The sequence below is a fragment of the Hyperolius riggenbachi genome, chromosome 7 (genome assembly GCF_040937935.1).
Source record: "Hyperolius riggenbachi isolate aHypRig1 chromosome 7, aHypRig1.pri, whole genome shotgun sequence".
In the NCBI taxonomy this organism is placed as follows: Eukaryota; Metazoa; Chordata; class Amphibia; order Anura; family Hyperoliidae; genus Hyperolius; species Hyperolius riggenbachi.
This window is the reverse complement of record NC_090652.1, coordinates 205,588,493-205,613,211: the sequence shown is the minus strand read 5'-3', so window position 1 is coordinate 205,613,211 and position 24,719 is coordinate 205,588,493. Positions and strand designations below refer to the sequence as shown.

At 44.5% G+C, this 24,719-nt stretch overlaps 1 protein-coding gene across 2 annotated transcripts in view; it reads right to left on the bottom strand.

Moving 5' to 3' along the window:
• Positions 1-24,719, bottom strand: part of VPS8 (VPS8 subunit of CORVET complex) — a 457,588-nt gene that overhangs the window by 432,476 nt on the left and 393 nt on the right. The window contains exons 1-3 of one of the 2 annotated variants that reach the window (XM_068245032.1): positions 24,290-24,529; positions 11,494-11,663; positions 7,298-7,366 (exon numbers count right to left, since the gene is read on the bottom strand). In XM_068245032.1, coding sequence (XP_068101133.1) covers positions 7,298-7,366; positions 11,494-11,663; position 24,290 — 240 coding nt within the window. In that variant the 5' untranslated portion in view covers positions 24,291-24,529. Of the gene's footprint in view, positions 1-7,297; positions 7,367-11,493; positions 11,664-24,289; positions 24,530-24,719 lie in introns of those variants that run through there. The other variant, XM_068245033.1, reaches the window with a different exon arrangement.

The window sequence follows — 24,719 nt, the reverse complement described above, 5'->3', positions numbered from 1 at the left end:
TGAGGGCATGCTGGTATTGAATATAATGGAAAGGGAGTAGTATTATAAATATATATTATTGAGATATGGGGCACCAAGTGGTTGGGGCGGTAGTGTCGGACACACAGGGGTTAATTTCAGGAAAATAATGTGTCTTCACCGGTGGCAATGAAAGGATGGAATGTAACGATATATAAAGGGGTGAGGTATGATGCAAACTGTAGGGGGAATCTATGATGGGGGGGTGTTGTGGGTGGGGGAGGGGAGCCAGTAGGGGTGGACGGGGGGCACGCTAATGGCGCCCCCCTCGCCCACCCTGAGAGCTGAGGGTGGGAGGAGGCGTGCCGTCGCCCTTGGCAGGGCATGCTGGTATTGAATATAAGGGAAAGGGAGTACCAAGTGTTTGGGGCGGTAGGGTAAGACACCCAGGGGTTAACCTTAGGAAAATAATGTGTCTTCACTGGTGGTAATGAAAGGGTGGAATATAACGATATGTAAAGGGATCAGGTATGATGAAAACTGTAAGGGGAATCTATGATATGGGAGTGTTGTGGGTCGGGGAGGGGAGCCAGTAGGGGTGGACGGGGGGCGCGCTAACGGCGCCCCCCTCGCCCACCCTGAGAGCCGAGGGTGGGGGGAGATTTAAGGGTATGCTGGTTTTGAAATGGAGTTGTATTATTTGGATATGTTATTAAGATAGAGGGCACGATGTGTTTTGGGAGGTAGTGTTGGGTATACAGGGTTTAATCCCGGGAAAATAATGTGTCTTCACTGGTAGGAAGGAAAGGGAAGAATATAATGAAATGTAATGTTGAAATGCAGTGAGCGGGGTAGTAGGAGGTCACAAAGGGTGAACTATGGGAGGTATAGTTTGAAGTAATGAAGTAGACAATGGGGGGGTGCGAGAGAGGGGAGGAGGGAGTGACCTGAAAGAAGTTTGACCCATCTCCCTGGGACCGCGTGTGACAGCCTAGCCCCGGGGGGGGGGGGGGACAGGAAGAGGGTAAGAGGAGGGGAGAATGGGAGGAGGGGGAGGGGAGAGATGAAGGGAGGGGGAGTAGGAAGGGAAAGAAGTGGAGAAGGAGTAGAGGGAAACAGCGTGGGAATAAAAGGGGGGATGGTCTGTCTGGCAGGGGGGATGCCCCTGGACCCGTTATGATGATCTGTCTCTGGCCTCTTAAAGGGCCAAGAGCCCAAAAATATGAGAGGGAGCTGAACCCTCAAGATAGAAGGTTTCTCAGTTACCCCTATGAAAGGGAGAGTGGACGACGTCCACTAAATGTTAGGAGGCAGGGAATACTGCCTATTTTTAACCTTGTCACTCTTTGTTTCGGGTTTCTTTTTTCTTTTTCTCTCTTTTTCTCTGGGTGTTATATTGGAACCTTCCCACTTGTCTGTAAAACACAGGTAAAAGAACAAAGAAATGACGCAGATTAATATGTTCTCCCAGAATGTCCATGGGTTAAACATCCCTGAAAAAAGATCAATTTTACTCCAGAACCTTTATAAACAGCAAATCCAGGTGGCTTTTCTACAGGAAACTCACCTGAAGGGGGAACAACATCCTGGGATTACGAATAGAAGGTACCCGACAGCATATTACAGTAACAATATGGAAGCTAAGGGTAAAGGGGTGGCGATACTTCTAGCAAATAGTATACGCCAGGAAAAAATAGAGGTAATTAAAGATACACAGGGCAGGTATTTGCTAGTAAAGGGGGTCTTTAATGATAGAAAGATGACATTAGGGGTGGTATATGCTCCGAATATAGGCCAAGTGGGGTTTGTTGAGCAATTTTTGGGTAGGTTAGATGAGTTTGCGGAGGGGGTAATAGTAGTGGCGGGAGATTTTAATCTCGTAATGGACCCCCAAATAGATACCTCCACGGGGAAATCATCCCTTACTAGGAGAGCCCATCAAAGGGTTAGGAGAGATTTTAACAAACGCCAACTAGTGGATATCTGGCGAATTCAGCATCCCACATCAAGGGACTATACGTATTATTCGTCACCACATAAGTCATACTCTAGGTTAGATTATTTTTTTATCTCACACAGTCTCCTATCAGAAGAAATAGAGACGAAAATTGAATCCTCTGTGTTATCAGACCATTCCCCGGTTACTCTTAGGGTGGGATTTAGACTGAGGGAGAGGGGCCCATGGAACTGGAAATTAAATGAATCTCTGTTGAGAAAAGAGGAAATTGTTCGGACGCTAGGAGAAGAATTAAAACAGTATTTTGAGGAGAACGCTAAAGGTGAGACATCGCCAATAGTGGTATGGGAGGCCCATAAGGTGGTAATGAGGGGAATCCTAATAAGGGAAGGGAGTAGAATAAAGAAGGCAAGAGAGGGGGAAATAGCGGGATGCCTGGCAGAGATAGCAAGACTGGAGGCACAACATAAAAGCACGTTAGCTGAAAATACATGGTCGGACCTTACAAGAGAAAGGGAAAAACTTAAGAACTTTTTATTTACTAAAGCGAAATTTGTAGCAACTAGATGTAAAAGAAATTTCTATGAATTTGGAAATAAGGGGAGTAAAATATTGGCCAGACAATTAAAGCAACAACAGACCGCGAATTATGTTCCCTTCCTTTGTGATAACAGGAGCCAGAAGCATTACAGGAATGAGTCATTGTGTGAGATGTTTCGTAAATACTATGCCAAATTATATGGGATTGAGGAGGGTGAACTGGGGAATGGGGAGGGCATGCAGGACTATGTGACGGCCTCAGGCATGGGAAAATTGCATCCTATGGATGCAGAAAGTATAGAAAGAGAAATTTCGGTTGCAGAACTGGACAGGGCATTGGGGCAAATGCCGGGGGGAAGGGCACCAGGCCCTGACGGGTACACCCTTGATTATTATAAAAAATTTGGAGAGACCCTGAAACCTTACTGGGTGAGGGCGTTAAATGCCATTAAGGCAAAGGACAATCATGAGGGGAAATTGGGACGGGACTCACTGGTTTCACACATAACTGTAATACCGAAAGAAGGGAAGGATCTGGCATCCTGTGCGGGATATAGGCCCATATCCCTATTAAATATTGATTTAAAAGTCCTAGCAAAAATTTTAGCGAATAGGCTGGCCCCACTAATAAAAGAGTTGGTGCATTATGACCAAGTGGGGTTTATACAGGGAAGGGAGGCAAGGGACAATACCCTTAGGTCGGTGGATGTGATTCAGTGGGTGGGGTCCTCACCTGGCCCTGTCGTCCTGCTATCCACGGACGCGGAAAAAGCGTTCGACAGGGTCAGGTGGGGATACATTAAAGTGGTCCTGGAACATATAGGGTTGGGAGAAAATATGAGAGCCTGGATCACATCCATGTATAGAGACTTGACAGCTAGAGTTAAAGTTAATGGAATGCTGTCTAGCCCCCTGGAAATAACAAACGGAACCCGGCAGGGCTGCCCGCTTTCACCCCTGGTGTTTGCCCTAACCTTGGAGCCCTTTTTGAGAACAATTAGAGGAAATATAGATATTACTGGAGTAAAAATAGGACCAACGGAACATAAGATCGCGGCATATGCGGATGACCTTTTATTCTATGTGACAAATCCAAATATAGCAATGCCCAACCTGATGAGGGCATTTAAGGAATATGGGAAGATTTCAAATTTTAAGATTAATTGGGATAAATGTGAGGCGATGAGTATGGGGATGAGGGAGGAGGAGGTTGAATTATTAAAAGCAAATTTCCCATTTAGGTGGACGAAAGACTCATTAAGCTATCTGGGTATAAAGTTGGCTAGAAATATACAGGGAATTATAGGATTAAACTATTACCCACTCCTTAATATAATAAAGAAGGACCTAGAAGGTTGGGCAAAACTCAGACTTTCATGGTTCGGAAGGATCAACGTACTTAAAATGAATATCATGCCGAGGTTGTTGTATGTCTTCCAGGCCCTCCCTGTTCCCCTACCCAGAAGTTATTTTGATGAATTAAAGAGGGTGTTTACAAAGTTTGTGTGGCAAAATAGAAGGGCAAGGTTAAAATTTGCATTTTTGGCGCAATCAAAAGACAAAGGGGGACTGGCAGTGCCTGACCCCATGAGGTACTATCAGGCAGCGGTATGTACGAGGGTGGTGGACTGGAATATAAATGAATCATCAAAACAATGGGTCTCGTTGGAGAGTGAATTATTTGAGGGGGATTTGAGAGAAGCACCATGGCTTACATATATTCCAGATACATATAGAATCCCGGGATCATTGGTGGAACATACTCTGAGAACTTTTAAGAAAATAAATAATAAGAAAGATATGTCCAGGGGTCCCTCTCCTTTAATGCCGTTACTGGAGAATATTAGATTTCCACCAGGATGCCAAAAAGGGAGCTACAGAGAGTGGAGGACGGGAAGGAGGCCACAAATCCGTACCCTGATTTCAAATAATAAGTGGTTGGATGAAAAGGAAATTGCGGAACAACTGCAGGTGAGTAGGATAGATACATGGAGTATGATCCAGTTCAGACATTTTTTACTTACATTGGGCTCGAGAGAGACCCTATCAAGGGAGTTGACTCCATTTGAGAAGTTATGTATATCAGAAGAAAGAACTAAGGGGACCCTAGCAAAGATATATAAAATACTAGAAGAAGAGGAAGATCATACCTCAAAATATAAAGTGAAATGGGAGAGGGATATGGGGAGGGAATGGACGACTTCCCAATGGAAAAGAATAGTTAAAATGACATATGGGGCCTCGATGTCCACCCGGATACAGGAATCGGGTTATAAAATAGTGATGAGGTGGTATTATACACCAGATAGGTTAAATAAGATGAGTGGGGTAAGTCCAACATGTTGGAGGTGTGGCAAGGAAAGAGGGGATTTTATGCATATCTGGTGGACATGCGAGGGCCTCACGAGATACTGGGAGAGTGTAAAAAAATGGACCTGGGAGTTGGCGGGGATACCAACCTCGGCAGGACCCGAGGTATATTTATTACATTTAGTGGAGAAAGGGATTAGAGAGTATAAGGGGTCACTGGGGATGCATTTAATTAACGCGGCCCGGATCTTAATCGCAAGGAACTGGAAAAGCCAACAAGCCCCAACTATAAAGGAATGGTTTGTGGAGGTAGACCAAGTATATAGGATGGAAGAACTTTCGAGCATAATTAAAGGAAAAGAAAATTGGGGATGGGACAAATGGTTGGAATTTAGAGAAACTGATGAATATCGTAATAGGGTAGCATGAGATTAGTGACAAGAAAGGCAGTTTGCCCTGTGGACAGGGAGAGTTAGGGGGGAAACTGGGGGGAGATTGGAGGAACAGACAAGTGGGACCGCATCTTTATTGGTGGTGGTGTTATTTTGTTTTATTTTTCTTCTTGGTAGGAGGTCTTCTTTGTCACTCTAACTTTTCCTTCTCTTTAGGAGAAGATATTTAACTTGAGGACGTGACCTAAGCGTTGGCCCATATACAAAAGGATGGATAGGAAGGAGAGGGGATTAGTAACGGAAGGATGGGGGGAGGTGAGATAAGAAGAAGATTAGCTCCGGGAACAGAGGAAATGGGTCAAGCTTGGGATAAGCTATGTTGGGGAGGAAAAGAGATTTCTTTTGGAACACACTTGGTAAAGATTGTATATTGGATTTTTTGCAAGAGTTTGGAAAATATATGTCTTTGTATAAATAAAGAATAAAAAAAAAAAAAGAAATTTGGCACACACACAGTACATTACCTGGAATAACATATAGGATACATTTTTTCCACATAACCAAAAAGTGGGCGGACACAAACACAAATTTCACTGGGAATATTGTAAACTGCAGCCATTCTTTCACTGTTAATGGCAGGGTTCTCAAACTTTGCACAGTTGGTCACTGGGTGACTAGGATTAATATTCAGAAAAGTGGGTGGAGCCTACACAAGCCAATCAAAATTCACCTTTTGATTTTCAAGGGGAATATTTAATTGCTGCCATTCTTGCACCGAAATGGCACAAAACTCAAACCTGGCACAGTTGGCCATTGGGTGACTGGGATTCAAATTCAGAAAGTCGAGGTGGAGAAAGGAGGTGGAGCCACAAACAGCCAATCAGATTTGTTTCATTTAAGTGCAAATTATTGATGCCAAAGACCGTAAAGCTCACAAACTTGGTCAATGGCCTCAATTTACTAAGATCATGCTGGAGATAATAATGCAAGAGAAAACTTACCTCCACACAGTGAGAGTTATCTTATCTCTTCATTCCTTAAGTTACCTCCTCTGTAGTTGTTACCTCCTCTGTAGTTAAGTTACCTCCTCTGTAGTTATTTTCACATGCAGTTAATGAACAACCTGTCTTTAACCTCTTGACAACCAGCTAACGCCGATTGGCGTAAACTGGTCGTCTGCAGGTTTCCATGGAAACGATCTTTCCATGTCCGTTCACGGAGGGTGTCTCCGTGAACAGCCGGAGAGCCGCCAATCGCGGCTCGCCGACAAAGTGTAAACACGCGGGGAAGAAATCCCCGCTGTTAACATCATACGGCGCTGCTGCGCAGCACCGCTGTAAGGCAGATCGGCGATCCCGGGCCTCTGATTGGCCGGGGATCGCCGGCATATAATAGGCTGAAGCCTATCCTACAATGCGCTGGACGGATATCCGTCCTGCGCCACTCAGAGGGGAAGGGAGAGGGAGGGAGTGCCGGAAACGCTGCGGAGGGGGGCTTTGAAGAGCCCCCCCCCCCCCCCGCAAAGCGCAGCAAGCCGACGGCGATCAGACCCCCCCAGGAGGACATCCCCCTAGTGGGGAAAAAGGGGGTAAGTCTGATCGCCCTGGCATAATCCTGATCTGTGCTGCGGGCTGGAGAGCCCACGCAGCACAGATCAGACAGAAATCCCCTGGTCGTCAAGTGGTTAACTCTGGAGTTATTTTAAGGATTGAAGAGTTAACTTAAAGAAAGAAGAGGTAACTTTAGGTTTGCCTGAGGTAAAATGTTTCCTGAATACTACATGTCTCGTCACCATGGCGATAACTATAGAAACGTTATTAAGGACAGGAGATAAGCTTAGTGAATTGAGGCCATTGAGTAATTGTGTGTTAGGGTCAGAAAAAGTGGTCGCAGCCAACTCCAGCCAAATACATACCCAGGCAACGCTGGGCCATCAGCTAATGATAAATAAATGACACATACTGCTGTTATTACAACTAAGCCTTGAGTTGTGCTGTGTGACCTTTGAAAATGCCCCTTTCGAATCTTAACAGAGAGACCACACTTGAAACTGCGTTCACAACTGTATTTTGCTTGCAACTTTCTGATGCATATGATGTGCGTCAATTCACAATAAAACATGTGCATTTAAGAAACTCACCTCATTTAAGATGCTCTCCAGGGTTGGGGGAGTATCAACTTGAGGAATGTCAAACTCTTTATCATCAATCTAAAGGAAGATGTCAGGAAATATATAACAAATTATCAATGCATAAAATATAGACACGCATCTTTAAAAACTCCACATATTAATGTACAAACATATATTGACTACAGAAGCAAAGCAGAGCAGACAGTGAACACTGTCACCAGACTGTTCACCGGATTTAAAATTTCTCAAAATTAAGATCAGCAAGCAGTGAGAAACTTCCCAAAATGTATGTACATAAATTTCATTGCAACTTATAAAAGCTATGCTTATAGAACATACCATATAAATTCATTGGACTGTATATTACATAAAAATAAAATAGGTCATTTATACTTATTTTGATATAAACAAAGAATCAGCGCCAGGGGAATCAGATAATCGATCGCTGCTGAGGAAAGACAATGTCCAAAAGTCCACACAAATAAAATTATTAAAGTGAACCTCCGGACTAAAAATCTACTCCGCAGAACTGAAAAGGTTTGGTGTTTCTTTAACAGTTTCACAGCATCAGAACTTTGTTTTTCTTACCAAAGCATAATTTTTAGCTGCATTTTTATCTAAGCTCCACCCATCAAAGAAAAAAAAGCCCGGGCTTTTTTTCCCTGATGCTGTGCAGAGCCTGATGGGATTTCCTATGTTTTTATTCACGTTGCCTAGCAACTGGGAGAGGTGCTCAGGACACAGGACAGTTGGAACTGTATCTCATGCTCCCTGTCACCTCCTTTCAACCAAAAAGATGGCTGCCATCATTAAATCAAACATTTGCCTGTTCTTTTAAAACAGGGTGGGTAAGAGATTATATTACCTATCTATTTTAATTAACATAACTAATGTAACTTAATGACAGTATGTTTGTTTAGGCTGGAGTTCCTCTTTAAGAAGTCAGCACAGATCATAAGTGAATCCACTATTTCACAATCAGTTATATTTCACCAAAGTGGTCTTCCGGCTCTTATATCCAAGTGGTAGACCATCACCCAAGGGATTAAAGGGAGCTTACCAGCTGCTGACAACCCACATTATAAGGTTGTATGTCTTGCATTCAGTGGTAAAAGGAACCAAGAAACGCCCATGATCCAGCTTCCAGCAGTCCTTATTTCAGTTTATGCATGCCATCCAGAAGGCTTATGGGGCCCAAGCAATGGGAACCCCGGACAAATTTTGCGCTTGTATGCTGGTCCACAACCAGCAAGACACTGTAAAAGGTGTCGCCTGTCTCTTTCCCGACCGGTTTCGCAGTCTTGCGTCATCAGGGGATCAAGAGTGCAGGTGACTGACACCGAATTTATAAACTACTGAATGAAAGGAAGGGGTTGGATCCAGGGAGAGCTTAACTATAAGCCACACCCATATCAAGCTCATTGGTCAAATCATAGAGGAAAAGGAAATAGCCCTAAATCAATCCTATTTGTTATGTGAAAGAGGAAATGGAGGAATATAACTGATTGTGAAACAGTGGATTCACTTATGATCTGCGCTGACTTAATAATTATACTAATTTTAAAGTGGGATTATACTATCAAAACTAAAATTTCCATAACTACTAATTACATAAAATAATATTTGAAAACATTCCCACACATTCCTTGTGTTTAAAAACCTTTATTTTCACTGCAGAGAGCAGAAAAAAAGATTTCTCATTTCTTGTCATCAGCAAAGTCAAATGTAATGATTGCCAGCTGAAGCTCTCTGGGGAATGTATCTTCACTTTGTCTCCTCCGTCTGCTGTACAGACATCACCCTGGCAACAGCTGAGTCACTTTAGGACGTGGAGGGGGGGCAGAGCGTAGACACATGCCTCAGAGAGCTTCAGCTGGCAATGATTACATTTGCCAATGACCAGAGAAAAGAAAGATTCTTTGCAGTGAAAATAAACATTTTTTATTTTTTTTATTATTTATTTTTTACACATGGGGAATATGTGGGAATGCTTTTAAATGTTATTTAATGTAACTAAGTAATATTTGAATCACACTTTAAGGGCTTTAAGGTCTCAAGACAAAACTGGGTATTGCAGAGGCTAAATCCAGTGTAGAAACATCACTGTAGCAATAACAGGCATTGTTGTAAACAAATTCAGCCCAAGTATGCTTTATCACCCAAGTTCACCAGAGCTCTTCAAGCTACTAATTATGGCCTAAGTGTCAATATTTCAATATGCACATTAGCACACTAAGTGCACCTCAAGTGCCCACCAATTATTTAGTGCAGACCACTAGGTACACTTCAAGCTTGCAGTCAGCACACTTTCAGCATGTACCTGAACCAAAGAAAACAAATAAGCCCACAAAAACCTTATTATTGATTTACAGTGGGATGCCACCTCCTCCTCATCCTAACTATGATGCCTTTACAGAAGACAACTTTCTGCTTAAAGCGGTTTTGTCACCATAAAAATCAAATTTCAACAGCAACTGGTCTGAGTGTATTAAGTGATAAGGATGCTAATCCTGCATTAAAAACGGTTTCTGCTGTTATGGTTTGGAGTTATCACATACTTTAGGAGCACTGGCCCTAGTGCCAAACAGTGCCAAAAAGTTGAATGCTGGGAGTTCTTTTGAATGCTGGAAGTTCTTTTTATCTATAATATATTCCTCCTCTTCCATTTATTTCCCTGCCTAGCTGATCACTTGTGTTTACAAGCAAGGCTGAGGTGACTCAGTGATTGGATGCGTAAAAAAAAAAAAAAAAAAAAAAAAAAAAAAGACTCTGGGAGGAGGGCAGCTAATGAATACACAATGAGCAAGAGAAGGGAGGGGGGAAAACAAGAGTCAGGAAGGTTATGATGTCAGCATTAGCTTGGCAAAATGGCCACTGCCTAGAATAGGATTTTCTGCTTTTCCTTTATAAAATTCACAGGAATCATTACGTGGATAGCACAATACATCTGTTATGTTATTGACCTCTCCTTTCATTGCTGCCTGGATTGACCTTCGATTGTACTGACCTCGCCTTGCCTACTCCCTTATACTGCGATATCTCTGATTTGTCATGTATGACCCTGGATTGTTACAGGACTAGCTTACGCTCTGTGATTTTGTACCATGCAACTCTGATCCACTGTATATGACCCTGGATTGTCTTACTATCTCTGGTTATCAGTCACTACCTAGATTGTCCTTCAACTGTATTGTCCTGTGTAGTTCTGTTGGTACCTCTGCCTTGCCCACTCCAGTTCCTATACCTTGCGTACATCAAGGCCTGGGTGTAACTGGGTGTTGGGGGGGGGGGGGGGGGGGGGGAGGGCGACACAATTTTCCATCCCTCGGATGGAAGACTGCAGAGGAGATTGAGGCATAGGAACTGAAGTAATGTGGTGGATCCAGCAGGCCTCACAGTTAGCTGAAATTATCATGAAAACTTAGTTACACTCAGTTAAGTCTAAAGTGCATAAGTCGTGCTCAGCAAGACCACTTCAAGCAGCAAACCATTTTATAGTGGTCCCCTGTAAATATAAAATGTGATACTACCTCTCCTGAGCCCCACAGGAATATCAAATGCAGCAGGACTCTGGTATGGAGGCCAAGCCATACCACTGCCGTCTCCCTCCGAAGCAAAGATAGAAGTTAGTGGTTTGCTTCATATGTGCTTAGCGTGTGAATGAACATCTATAAATTCAAAACTACTTGGCGATCTTATGAACACAAACCAAGTTTAATGTTTCCTTAGAAAACATGCTAACACTAAAGATGACTGATCCAATAATGATGTATAATGAATGGAAAAATTAATAACAATGATGGACAAAAGTGGAGGTACAATAACAGTATTCAGTCTAAGGGAGGGTGTTGCAAAATCCCTACCTACATATCCTTGTCTTCTGCATTCAGTGGGTGGTCCCTGTTAGGGCGATTATTATCATACCCACACCTACAGCATTGTACAACAACAGAGTCTTTTAAAGAGATTGTGATCTTCATAAAACGTAAACCTAACATTCTCTCTTGATACACATCCACAGGTATCAGGTACAGGCTGTGATAGATACTCTACTATGCTAACTAGGCTTTTTCCACCCCACTCCCTCCCATCTTGATGCTCATTGTCCAAGCTACCTAGGCTCAAGTAAGGTCATGATAATAAAAGGCATAGTAAATAAAAATGCATATATAGAATTTTAGTTAGAAGATGAAAATAGCATTTACCAGATCCTGTTTGGATTCCAGTTCCTTTTCAACATCAAGGTAACCTAAACGAGTCTGGGATTTCATCAGCTCATCTTCCAGGTTGCTTGCCAGGCCAGAGGCTTCACTGGCAAGTCTCCCTGAGTCCCAGCTCTTGGTACTGAGCTCATCCCCTCCAGGGTCTGGCTCCACTGAGAAACAAAGGGGAAAACACACATTAACTACTTCACAACTGAGGGATTTTACCCCTTGAGCACCAGAGCAATTTTTCACCTTTCAGCGCTCCTTCCATTCATTCGTCTATAAATTTATCATTACTTATCGCAATGAAATGAACTATATCTTGGTTTTTTTTCGCCACCAATTAGGCTTTCTTTAGGTGGGAGATTATGCCAAGAATGATTTTATTCTAAATGTGTTTTAATGATAAACTAGGAAAAAATGTGGGAAAAAAATCATTTTTCAGTTTTCGGCCATTATAGTTTTTAAATAATGCATGCTACTGTAATTAAAACCCATGAAATTTATTTGCTCATTTGTCTCGGTTATAAAATTTATTTAAATTATGTCCCTATCACAATGTTTGGCTCCAATGTTTTATTTGGAAATAAAGGTGCATGTTTTTCAGTTTTGCATCCATCCCTAATTACAAGCCCATAGTTTATAAAGTAACAGTGTTATACCCTCTTGAGATGAATATTTAAAAAGTTCAGTCCCTAAGGTAACTATTTATGTATTTTTTTTTTATTGTAATTTTTGTTTTTGTTTTTTTATTACACGGCAATGCAGGCGCAGTGGTTTTCAGACTTTAAAGTCTGAAATTCCAGAAGTGGAAGGCGGGGCTGGAGCATCGGTGAGTGGCTGCGTGGGCACAGGATGTCTGTGGGGGACCATTAGAAGCCACGGGTAAGTTCAACTCATTTTCCCCCGACCCCCCTACAGTATCCCTACCACTTTTTTTCCATTCAGACCACTGCAGCTTTAACGGTTTATTGCTCGGTCATACATCCTACCACCCAAATGAATTTTACCTCCTTTTCTTGTCACTAATACAGCTTTCTTTTGGTGCTATTTGATTGCTGCTGTGATTTTTAGTTTTTACTATATTTATCAAAAAGACATGAATTTTGTCAAAAAAAGAAGTTTAACTTTCTGTGCTGGCATTTTCAAAATAAAGTAACATTTCTACATACATTTTTGTCTACATTCATTGTGCTACATGTCTTCTCGTGTGCCGCCGTATGACCTCCTTGCCCCTCGCCCCCACCTTGCCCTTTCACGTATTCTGCCCATCTTACGCACCAGGCCGACCTTTTTGTCGGGCCTGCCTATTGGGCTCTGGTGGGGGCGAGGCTGCAGCTGCGTGTCCGTCGCCGCGTTAGTGCGCATGTGTACGCGTGCGCGTCTGTTGACGCGTACGTAATTACGCATGCGTGCTCGCGCGCGGCTGATGACGCGGCCCTATAAGGAGCCGTCGGCGGCACACATTTCTAGCCACGCCTCCCTTTGAAAAAGCCGGTAGACCCGGCGAAACATGTCAGGGCTGCCGGCGTGGTGCTAGCACCTGACTGCCTTGCTCTGCCAACCTGCCCACCCTCCGCATCCACCCTCTGCTGGCCTGAGGCACTTTTTTGGTCTTCACCCGGAAAGGCTATCCAGCTTCCTGCATACATGGGACTTTGCCTTATGTGACTCTGCTTGATCATCACAGCCATTACAGCCTGCTATACCAGCATATTGGACCTGACTTCTCTACTGGATCCCTAATCGCTCCCCCAGCCTTGGGCTTCTACACAGGGGGCTGAGCGACCAGACAATCTCCAGGAGCTAACTGGACTCCGCATCGCTGTACCAGGATTGGGTATAGTATGGCTCACGCTTCATGCCATCCCTTTTGATCTGTGCTTGTTGCTACTTGCATTTCATCTCTTCATGCTGGCTGTGCTGTTTCATCTGAACTATTGATTTGCAGATGCCATATTGGCTTTCTAGCCTCTGCTGGATGCATTGATTCATTTTACTTCTGTCACTTGTACCGGCTTGCTTTCATCAGCATTTTCCTATTACCCTCATTTTTTTGATCAGACACTTGTTTAGGCCTATCCTCGTTTTGGGATCCCCGACCACACTAGGTGGTCGCAGGCAGTGGTGTGTCTGAGGTGTGATTGGTGACCAAGTGTGGCTTTTTGGCAGGTTACATTGGTGCTTTTTTAATATGTTTAATTATGATATTAATAAATTTTTGTAAATTTTTCACTTATTTTTGGATTTCGTTATTTGTGACATATGCTCCCCGACCCTCCCTTTTTCCTTACATTTACGTTATACTTGATTTTGGGGGGCAATGTCACTGAATATTATTTTTGTGTCTTTTTTCATGCGGCCGCATGTCCTCCACTGAGGAAATAATACCTTTTTGAGATAGGTTAAGTAGGGCAATCAGCCCTGGTGGACATGTTGCATGCATGATTAATTAGATTTACTTTGACTGTTGCTGTCTTTGCTCTGAGTCTAGCTGTGCGGCGATGCTGCAGTGGGATGACCTGGTCTCGCAGGTCGAGAGTGATTGCTCGCAGACGCGGGGGGCGAGAGATTCTGAGCAGCAAATTAATGGGGCCTTTCGCAGACTTACCAGACTGTACGAGAAAAAATCTCGTCTTTGGTGGAATGTGAAATATAACAAAATCTATTTAGAAGAACAACACAGTCCTATGTGGCTTTGCTTTCAAATTTTTCCTCATAGAAAAAATATTTCTGAGGATTTCAAAAAACGTTGGGAAAATAACTTTGAGAGCTGTGCAAGGGTCTGTCTGGGTCTAATGAATGAACTGGACGGAACTGACCTGACCAGCACAGAAGCCGAGATAGTTAAGACAACCGCATCAATTGAACCTTTCAAAACCGATCCCTTATACAAAAAGCGTAACCAAGAGCTTGAAGCTCATATTAAAAAATTCAATAAGGATCTTGTGATCCAACGCGATCAGAAATTATTGAGAGATCGTGTGGCTTACAAGACAGGTTCTGCTTATAGGTGGGGCTACCGCCCATCTAAACCATCTAAACCAAAGGGTGGCAAACCTATCCCTGTCCGGGTGCCTCCTGCGCAACCGGCCCCCGTTGAATCTGATTCCTCAATTGCGAGTGGAAGCTCCGCTCCAGTAGGAGATACGGTCCCTCCTCCTCGTAGAAGCCCCAAAAAATACAATCTTAGACAGAACAACACTAAAAGGGGCCAACGCCCAAAACAGAACAAAAACCCACCCGGAGGAGCTACCGGTGGGATATGTGGCGAGGGCTCGGACCTCACCCCGGCGGAGGACAAGGGAGACTGCCCTTCTTCTGGGCCCTCGTCTTCGCCTTTTTTTGGGGTGAGTGGGCTGACGGAGGGAGACGGTCGGTTTGTTGATGCTCCTGATGGGGGTGGTACTGAGTTACAGGTCATCAATCTTACAGGTGAAACACTCTCCGAGTCTGTGCGTTCACTCTTGGCCAGGGGCCTGGGGTTCTGCCCGACATATGATTCTGACATTTTCGAAGTAATAACAGATATACACATCTTTGGACGCAAGATCCTTATGAAATTGCTCCATGATGGTTCTACGAGAGATGTCATACTGTCTCCGCCTAGAATTGAGTTGTCGGGTCAGGACCGGCGGGCACTGGCCGATTTGATCGATTTACAGACCGATGAGGACCCCCGTTCTTTGGGTGAAGGTTCTTTTAGTTCTATACCTGATACATTACCTGTGACATACCAACCCATTTTAAATGAGCTTGAGCTTAGGAATAGGTCGCACCGATTCCCGCCCTTCTCCGTCAGCCCTAGCCTAAGGACGTTCATTTCTGTGGTTGAACGGGATATTAAGCGTCTTTCTGGGAGAAGCTCCCGCTCCCATAACCTCTCTGCCGAGGAGCTGGCAGCGTTGGGTGAGCTGGGCCGGCAGACCAGGTGGGAGATCAAGCCCTCTGACAAGGGGGGCAATGTTGTTGTAATGGATGTGCAGGCCTACAGGGATATGTGCCTTGACATATTAACTCGTCAGGAGTGTTATGTGCGCGTTTCCGCGTCCAGGGTCGCAAGGTGCCAAAAGCAACTTTTTACCATCATTGATGACGCCCTTAGGCGGAGTGTTATAGGGGAGGATATTGTACAGTTTTTGAAAGTCACACACCCCATAACACCCACTTTCTATGCTTTACCAAAGATTCACAAGTCCAGGACAAATCCTCCTGGCCGTCCCATCGTTTCCGGCCGTGGTTCCCTGACTGAGCGGGCGAGCGTGTACATTGATCGGCATCTCCAGCCTCATGTGCAGGCTCTGCCCTCTTATGTCAGGGATACCATGCATCTGTTGAGGATTTTGGAGGGGGTGTTCGTTCCCCCTGATGCATACCTTGTTGCTCTGGACGTGGAGGCGCTGTACTCTAGCATTCCACACGACCTTGGCATTGCTGCTGTTGAGACCTTCCTGTGCGAGCTCGACATTAGACAGACGGCCCACAATATCTTTCTATTGGATCTACTGAGATTTCTACTTTTGAATAATATTTTCGTTTTCGACGGGTCGCACTACCTCCAGGTGCAGGGGGCGGCCATGGGGACCACCTGTGCCCCCTCTTACGCCAACCTGTACCTGGGGGAGTGGGAACGTGTCACCTTCTCGGATGATGGTCTCTCGATGTACCTGTGCCACGTTTTGATGTGGCACAGGTACATTGATGACATTTTTATCGTCTGGACGGGGACCTCCTGCGAACTTAGACAATTCGTCGATATCCTTAATAAAAACACAAGGAATTTACGTTTTACGATGACTTTTGACTGTAGTAGGATCTCGTTTTTGGATATGTGGATCATCATTGATGATCATGGCTGTCTGTCTACGGGCCTGTACAGGAAGGAGACTGCTACGAATGCCCTTCTTAGGGCCGACAGTTTCCATCCTGGACATACCGTCAGGGGCATCCCTGTGGGCCAATACCTCCGCGTTAGGAGGAACTGTTCCTCTCTTGAGAACTTTGAGGAGGAGGCTGTGACCTTAAGATCACGCTTTAGGGATCGGGGATACCCCGATCGCATTTTGCGACAGGCGTACCAACGGGCTCGGATGGCTGACCGAAGTGCCCTATTGGCCTCTGGCGGGTCTCGGAGAGATGTGGCGGAATGTGCACGCCTTTGCGTGCGCTATTCTGCGCAGTTTAAAGAAATCACACGCGTTTTACAACGCCATTGGTATATCCTTACCAATGACCCCAAAATTGAACCTTTAGTGACTCCGGAACCCAAGATCACGTGCAGGCGTGCGCCGTCTCTCCGCGACCTAATCGTCAGGAGCCACTTCCGGGGCACTGAGATCACGCGTCCCCATTGCACGGTTACCGGGACATACGGTTGTGGTGGATGCACTGTTTGCCGCTTTTTATCTATTGGGAGGGAGGTCGTCCTCCCTAACGGTCATCACTGGCGTTTACAACATTTTGTGAATTGTAATACCAAATTCGTGGTCTATCTCCTATTGTGTCCCTGCGGCGCATTCTATATAGGGAAGACCGGACGTGAATTGAAGTCTAGAATTGGCGAACATATCGCCAATATTAAAAGCATTGCATCCACCACACCCGTTGCGAGGCACTTTAGAACTGAACACGGCGGTAGGCCCTCTGGTATACGCTTTGTCGGTCTCGACCGTATACATACCACGATCAGAGGGGGCAACTTCGATCGCTTATTGCTACAGAAAGAATCCAGGTGGATCTACGAGTTAGAGGCCACTGAATATCCTGGCCTTAATGAAACGGTCGGTTTTGCGGCCTTTCTACCTAACTGATGCTTATTACTTTCTTCCTATTGGTCCTGCTGTCCCCTTTCCCTGCCCCCTTCCGCTGCTCTGTTCCTCCACTGCCCCCTGCGTCTGCGGGCTCGCATATGCTCCGAGCTGTCGCCTCCATGGGTTCTCCCCTGTGACATTCGCCGTTTATAGCTAGCATACGTTTGCTCAGTTTTCTTGCTCTTTGAGTGCGCTGTTTTCTCGCACGGTTTGGATCTTGGCACTGTGTTTCACAGTCTCCCTTGACCCAACCTCTCTAGTCGCCGATGTTAGTAAGCTAGTATTTTTTGACTCTGAGCTAGGTTTACATTTATTTATATTTTTTCTGGTTTGCTTGTGTTTGCATGGTTTTGCATTATTTTTTCATATTGGTTTGTTTGTTTATACATATATGGAGAAACTTTTATGTACTCGTGTGCCGCCGTATGACCTCCTTGCCCCTCGCCCCCACCTTGCCCTTTCACGTATTCTGCCCATCTTACGCACCAGGCCGACCTTTTTGTCGGGCCTGCCTATTGGGCTCTGGTGGGGGCGAGGCTGCAGCTGCGTGTCCGTCGCCGCGTTAGTGCGCATGTGTACGCGTGCGCGTCTGTTGACGCGTACGTAATTACGCATGCGTGCTCGCGCGCGGCTGATGACGCGGCCCTATAAGGAGCCGTCGGCGGCACACATTTCTAGCCACGCCTCCCTTTGAAAAAGCCGGTAGACCCGGCGAAACATGTCAGGGCTGCCGGCGTGGTGCTAGCACCTGACTGCCTTGCTCTGCCACCTGCCCACCCTCCGCATCCACCCTCTGCTGGCCTGAGGCACTTTTTTGGTCTTCACCCGGAAAGGCTATCCAGCTTCCTGCATACATGGGACTTTGCCTTATGTGACTCTGCTTGATCATCACAGCCATTACAGCCTGCTATACCAGCATATTGGACCTGACTTCTCTACTGGATCCCTAATCGCTCCCCCAGCCTTGGGCTTCTACACAGGGGGCTGAGCGACCAGACAATCTCCAGGAGCTAACTGGACTCCGCATCGCTGTACCAGGATTGGGTATAGTATGGCTCACGCTTCATGCCATCCCTTTTGATCTGTGCTTGTTGCTACTTGCATTTCATCTCTTCATGCTGGCTGTGCTGTTTCATCTGAACTATTGATTTGCAGATGCCATATTGGCTTTCTAGCCTCTGCTGGATGCATTGATTCATTTTACTTCTGTCACTTGTACCGGCTTGCTTTCATCAGCATTTTCCTATTACCCTCATTTTTTTGATCAGACACTTGTTTAGGCCTATCCTCGTTTTGGGATCCCCGACCACACTAGGTGGTCGCAGGCAGTGGTGTGTCTGAGGTGTGATTGGTGACCAAGTGTGGCTTTTTGGCAGGTTACATTGGTGCTTTTTTAATATGTTTAATTATGATATTAATAAATTTTTGTAAATTTTTCACTTATTTTTGGATTTCGTTATTTGTGACATATGCTCCCCGACCCTCCCTTTTTCCTTACATTTACGTTCTACATGTCTTTAACCACTTGCCGACCGCACATTCGTACCGTGCGGCGGCAAAGTGGTAGCTGGAGGACCAGCGACGCACATCTGCGTCGCCAGGTGCCTCCCTAATTAATCAGGAAAGGCCGCTCGCGCGAGCGGCCGTTTCCTGTTATTTCATGGAGCGGGTCTCGGTGAATAGCCTGCGAGCTGCTAATCGCGGCTCACAGACTACATGTAAACGCAGGAGAGTTTGTCTCCTTTGTTTACATTGAACGGCGCTGCTGCTACAGCAGCGCCGTAAGGCAGATCGGTGATCCCCGGCCAATCAGCGGCCGGGGATCGCCGCCATGTAACAGAGGACAGCCCGTCACAGGCTGCACAGGACGGATAGCGTCCTGTGCAGCCCCGATCACCAGGGGTGAGAGGGAGGAGAGGGAGGGGGGGAAATTTCGCCGTGGAGTGGGGCTTTGAGGTGCCCCCCCGCAACACCCAGGCAGGCAGGAGAGATCAGACCCCTCCTGCACATCATCCCCATAGGGGGGAAAAAAGGGGGGCCATCTGATCGCTCTGCCTGCAACCTGATCTGTGCTGGGGGCTGCAGAGCCCACCCAGCACAGATCATAAAAAACCACGCTGGTCCTTAAGGGGGGGTTAAACCCCTGGACCTTAAGTGGTTAATAAAAAAAATCCAATAAGTGTATATTTATTGGTTTGGGTAAAAGTTATAGCGTTTACAAACTATGTTGCAAAAAGTGAATTTTCCCATTTTGAAGCATCTCTGACTTTTCTGAGCACCTGTCATGTTTCATGAGGTGCCAGAATTCCGGGATAGTATAAATACCCCCCAAATGACCCTATTTTGTAACGAAGACATCCCAAAGTATTCACTGAGAGGAATGGTGAATTTATAGATTTTACTTTTTGTCACAAGTTAGCGGAAAACGACACTGACCAAAAAAAAAAAAAAAATCACTAAAAAAAGTTTCCATTTCTGCTAACTTGTGACAAAAAAAAAAAAAAATGAAATCTGCCACGGACTCACCATGCCCCTCTCTGAATACTTTGGGGTGTCTACTTTCCAAAATGGGGTCATTTGTGGGGTGTGTTTACTGTCCTGGCATTTTGGGGGGTGCTAAATTGTAAGCACCCATGTAAAGCCTAAGGCTGCTTACACACTAAGACGTTACAGGCGCACGTTAGTGCAGCCTGTAACGCTCCCCCAAGGCACAGCAATGTAACACAAGTGGGCTGTTCACACAGCCCACGTTGCGTTACATGTAACGCTGCACGTTCTGCCGAAAGTGCAGCATGCTACGGCGTTACAGCGGCTTAAGCCGCATTAGACTGTTTGCACATGCGCAGTCATGTTGGGGAGAAGCGGAGAGCGCCAGGCACATGGCTAATTAATATTCACTGCACGTTCTGACATGCAGTGTTTACTTCCTGGTGCGGCCGCTCTGTGCGGTGAATGGCCGGCGGGACCACGTGATGCCGCATGCGTCCAAGAGTATGCATCACGGCATCACGGACGCCAGAGTGAGCTGCACAACGCGGCTCACTCTGACGTCCACATTGAAGAGAACCAGGCCTTGCGTTAGGTGCACGTTATGCGACCTTAACGTAGCACCTAACGCAACGTCTTTGTGCAAGTAGCCTAAAGGTTCTCATAGGACTTTGGGCCCCTTAGCGCACCTAGGCTGCAAAAAAGTGTCACACATGTGGTATCGCCGTATTCAGGAGAAATAGTATAATGTGTTTTGGGGTGTATTTTTACACATACCCATGCTGGGTGGGTCGGGAGAAATATCTCTGTAAATAACAAATTTTTTTTTATTTTTTTTTTTTACCCACAGTTGTCCATTTACATTATACTACTTCTCCTGAGTACGGCGATACCACATGTAACACTTTTTTGCAGCCTAGGTGCGCTAAGGTGCCCAAAGTCCTATGAGTACCTATAGGATTTTACAGGTCATTTTGAGGCATTTGGTTTCCAGACTACTCCTCACGGTTTAGGGCCCCTAAAATGCCAGGGCAGTTTAGGAACTCCTCAAGTGACCCCATTTTAGAAAGAAGACACCAAGGTATTCCGTTAGGAGTATAGTGAGTTCATAAAAGATTTTATTTTTTGTCACAAGTTCGCGGAAAATTGATTTTTATTGTTTTTTTTTCACAAAGTGTCATTTTCCACTAACTTGTGACAAAAAAAAATCTTTTATGAACTCAAAAAAATCGAAACCCGACTTATTTGTAAATCATGGTGCACTTGCGAACTGATTTTTTTAAACTGATTGCGGCTAGTGGAAAAGGGCCCTTACTTATACTTAGCACAAGATGTCTTATATAACTGTGCATTATTCAGCAATGCCCTTGTTCGTCTATGTAACTTGTCTGTAAATGTTCAACCTTACACAGGCACACAACATGTATAATGCTAATACTGTGGATGGTGGAACAATTGGGAGCATGCATTAATCTGAGCGGCATAACCCTAAATGAGACATTTGCTGGTCTATAGCCAGTCATAAAATGTCAAAAAGAGCTCTTTTTTTCAAATGTTTTTACAGATAGCTTTAATATAAAACCCAGTGAGGGAACTTGGCAGACATACAAATGCTCTTAATTTTTTTTTTTTTTTTTTTTTAGGGTGCTAGGCTTATTAGTACTGCTAGCAGTTACCAGATGATGAAACATAAATTACACAACTTCCTTGAGTAAGGGCTCGTTCAAACTACAAGAGCTTTTCTGAGCATTTTGTTATTTTAAAAGCTGTTGCTAATGTTATCCTATGTGTGTGTTCACACTGAAGCGATGTGATTTTGTAAAAATCCCCCATAGCATTGCATTAGCAAGAGCTTTTAAAACCTCTAGCGTTTAAAAAAAGCTCTTGTAGTGTGAATTAGCCCTAATGCATTTTGAGTTACAAAAAAAAAGGTGAAGATTTTTTTACCATCACATTACAATATATTTCTGGACAAGTAGATTATGAAACAAAAGCTTCCATTGTAGTCAATAAAAAAAAATATTAAGACTGTCTTTTGAAATAAAAATCATAATTCAATATTTTTCATTGAGAGGAAGGAGGAGTCAGTTACTATGAAACTGTATGCAGAGTTTTTCAGAAAGATAGTTGATCTTATGTTAAATAGGCTCTATTGTTTCAGCATAGTGGTTTCACAGAGAATGCATTACACTGTTGTAATGTTTGTTGCGACAATAATGGCATGCAGAAAGGATTTCTGGACATGCACTATAGAATGAAAAGAGTTACACCCATAAACAAGAACCTGTTGAAATGCAAATTCAGCAAACAGTATTTTAGGAAACTTTTTTTCACAGTTCTAACAGTTTTTCTAAAATTGGGCTTCCACTTTTTACTCTAATATAAGTGTAAATGCAAACATTACATGCAATCAAATAAAACTATGAAACTCCTAAGGTAGACAATTGCAACTTAGTTCACCCAAAATGATTGTTCAAACTGTGTCATGTGTCTTTTTCAAAAACAGTGTTTTTGTACTGGGAAAATCCTTCCAAACTATCAAGAACAATTGCTTTGGACGTTTATTGCAAATGTGTATGGGCCTATAAACCTGACGTAACTGAATTCAAAGAGCTACAGATATCAAAGGACATTAAAATTAACCCTCGGAATATAAACTAATGAGATTAAAAAAAATGATCTATCCTCCTACTCCTAAAATGTACTTTTTAGAAATCCACAGTTTTCGTTTATTTTTAAAAATGTGTTTTATTGTCTCTGCTCAATGACACAGTGTTTCAAGTGTCCCAGAGCAAAAATATATGAACTATTGACCTTTTTTTTCTATCCTCTGCCTTCAGAAGCTGTTATCTTATGGCTGTAATTCCTTATCAGTGAGGGTTACTCTATAGTCGGGCCAGGACCTAAAAAATTATCATTTGCATACCTAAATGTTTTAGGCAGTCTTCACACTTATCCCTGTGATTTTCGACATGATTTTCCACGTTTTATCACATTTACAATTCTGTTTTGCATTTTTTATTTGCTTAGCACTGCAGTTGTGGTGTGTGTGCTCAGCTTCGTCTGTGCATACTTCACCTGTGGGCGGTGGCTTAGTGTGGGTGGTGCAGCTGTGGGTAGCGGCCTAACGTGGGCGGTCACTTAGAGCAGCGTACAATGAATTTGAGAATGGGGGGTTTCCTTTGAGGACGGTTTAACACTTGTTTTTTTCGTTGTGATGCTCCTGCTGCATCCCACCACAACACAAAAAAACGAAATTAATCATATGACCCTGCCGCCAACAGGGTCATATGCATAGTGCCGCCCCCATCCAGTGATGTACTCCTTACTGTGCAGAAAGTACGTCACTGGGATTCCCGTTGGTCTGCACATACGTACTACGATGCACCGTACCCCCGGCGATTACACTTACTGTGTCACCCATAGACTTCCATTACCCCAAGCACTGTGCTTTAAGCGCTATGCCTGTGGTAACACGCTGCTACCCTTGTGCTGGCTTGGATACTTCCAGCGCAATTTAACGGACAGCAATAAGTGTGAAAGTCTCCATCAACTTTCATTACTTTTGCAGCCCCATGCGGTAAAATAGAGTGATGCAACAAGTTGCCTAATCGCTTTAGCTGCAGTAATGTCAAAATCACACATCTGAAACAAGCATTTGGCTAATTCAATTAGACTTCAGTCAAAAACATCGCTTGGTAAAGGTGTATGGAAGAGTACTAGAAGCAGAACAGCCAGACAGGCAATCTGGATCAGCTTCACAGCTAGCTTGGTACAAGAAGATGCAGTACAAAGCTGTACTACCTAGAGCTCACCCCCGTGCTCAGATTATAAAAGAGCATCCTTTTCCAAACGAGGCTCCGGTCAGCTACAGCTAGATGCGGTCAGCTACATCTTTAAATATTGGTGGTCTGCATATAGAATAGCAGTGCTGGCACCACCCATCCACATGGAAGCCAGAAAGCAGTAATTCACTGGTTTCCAATCAAATTCCACATCAGGTGACACTGCTGTTCAATTGGACTGCATGTTTGTACCTGGGTATGCTTTACTGTCCGGCTCGCAAAGACTTCTACAGCATTTTATGTATACTCCGGCCCTCCAGCAGTCTGAAGTATGTTGACCAGGCCCTCAGCTCAAAACATTTGGGGACCCCTGGACTAGAATAGGGTATTGTATCACAGCCTAGCCACATAGGAAGCAGTAGCACTATGGCTATTGGCTACAGTTTCAAGTAATATTATACTGCCCTGCCAATATACAGCTTCCTAGACATATGAATATATAGATAGAAAAAAACGTAATGTAGTTAGTGACTGCATTGTATTTCTGTCAGTTTGCATAAATGCAATACTGTGTGTACAGGATACAATGTCACTGGAAAGCAGCAGAGTCCATTTCACATCTGTAACAATTGGATATGCCATCCCTTCCTCTTCCATAAACACACCTGTCTATAGTGGAAGTCACACTACAACACGAACACACAATCCACTTACTGTGCCCAGTTACAGGAGGGGAGCCTTGCTTCTAGCACGGGTACTAAAGCAGCTGAGACAGCATCTACTGCACATGCGCACTGCCTTCCCCAAACCATCCCTTCCTCTTTCTGTTTGTCATTACAGTGCGTTCCATACCACTACCATTCCCGTTGTTGTGTCTGATTACGCTGCCTTTGGATTTGCGCTGCCCCGCATGCGCAGTAGGAGACTGTGCGGCCACATTTCCTATAGAATGATGCTGCTGGAGGTAAAATACTAACTATCTCCGCTTCCTTACATCCTACACTCCCCACATTTTCAGGGTAGGGAGGGGACCCCCAGAACGACCTCTATACCAAATTGCAGCCCCCATGCCCTGCTGGTTCCCGATATAGTTTCTCTAATCTATCTCCTGAACCAGCGGGTCTCGGGGGGTCCCCTCTCTACC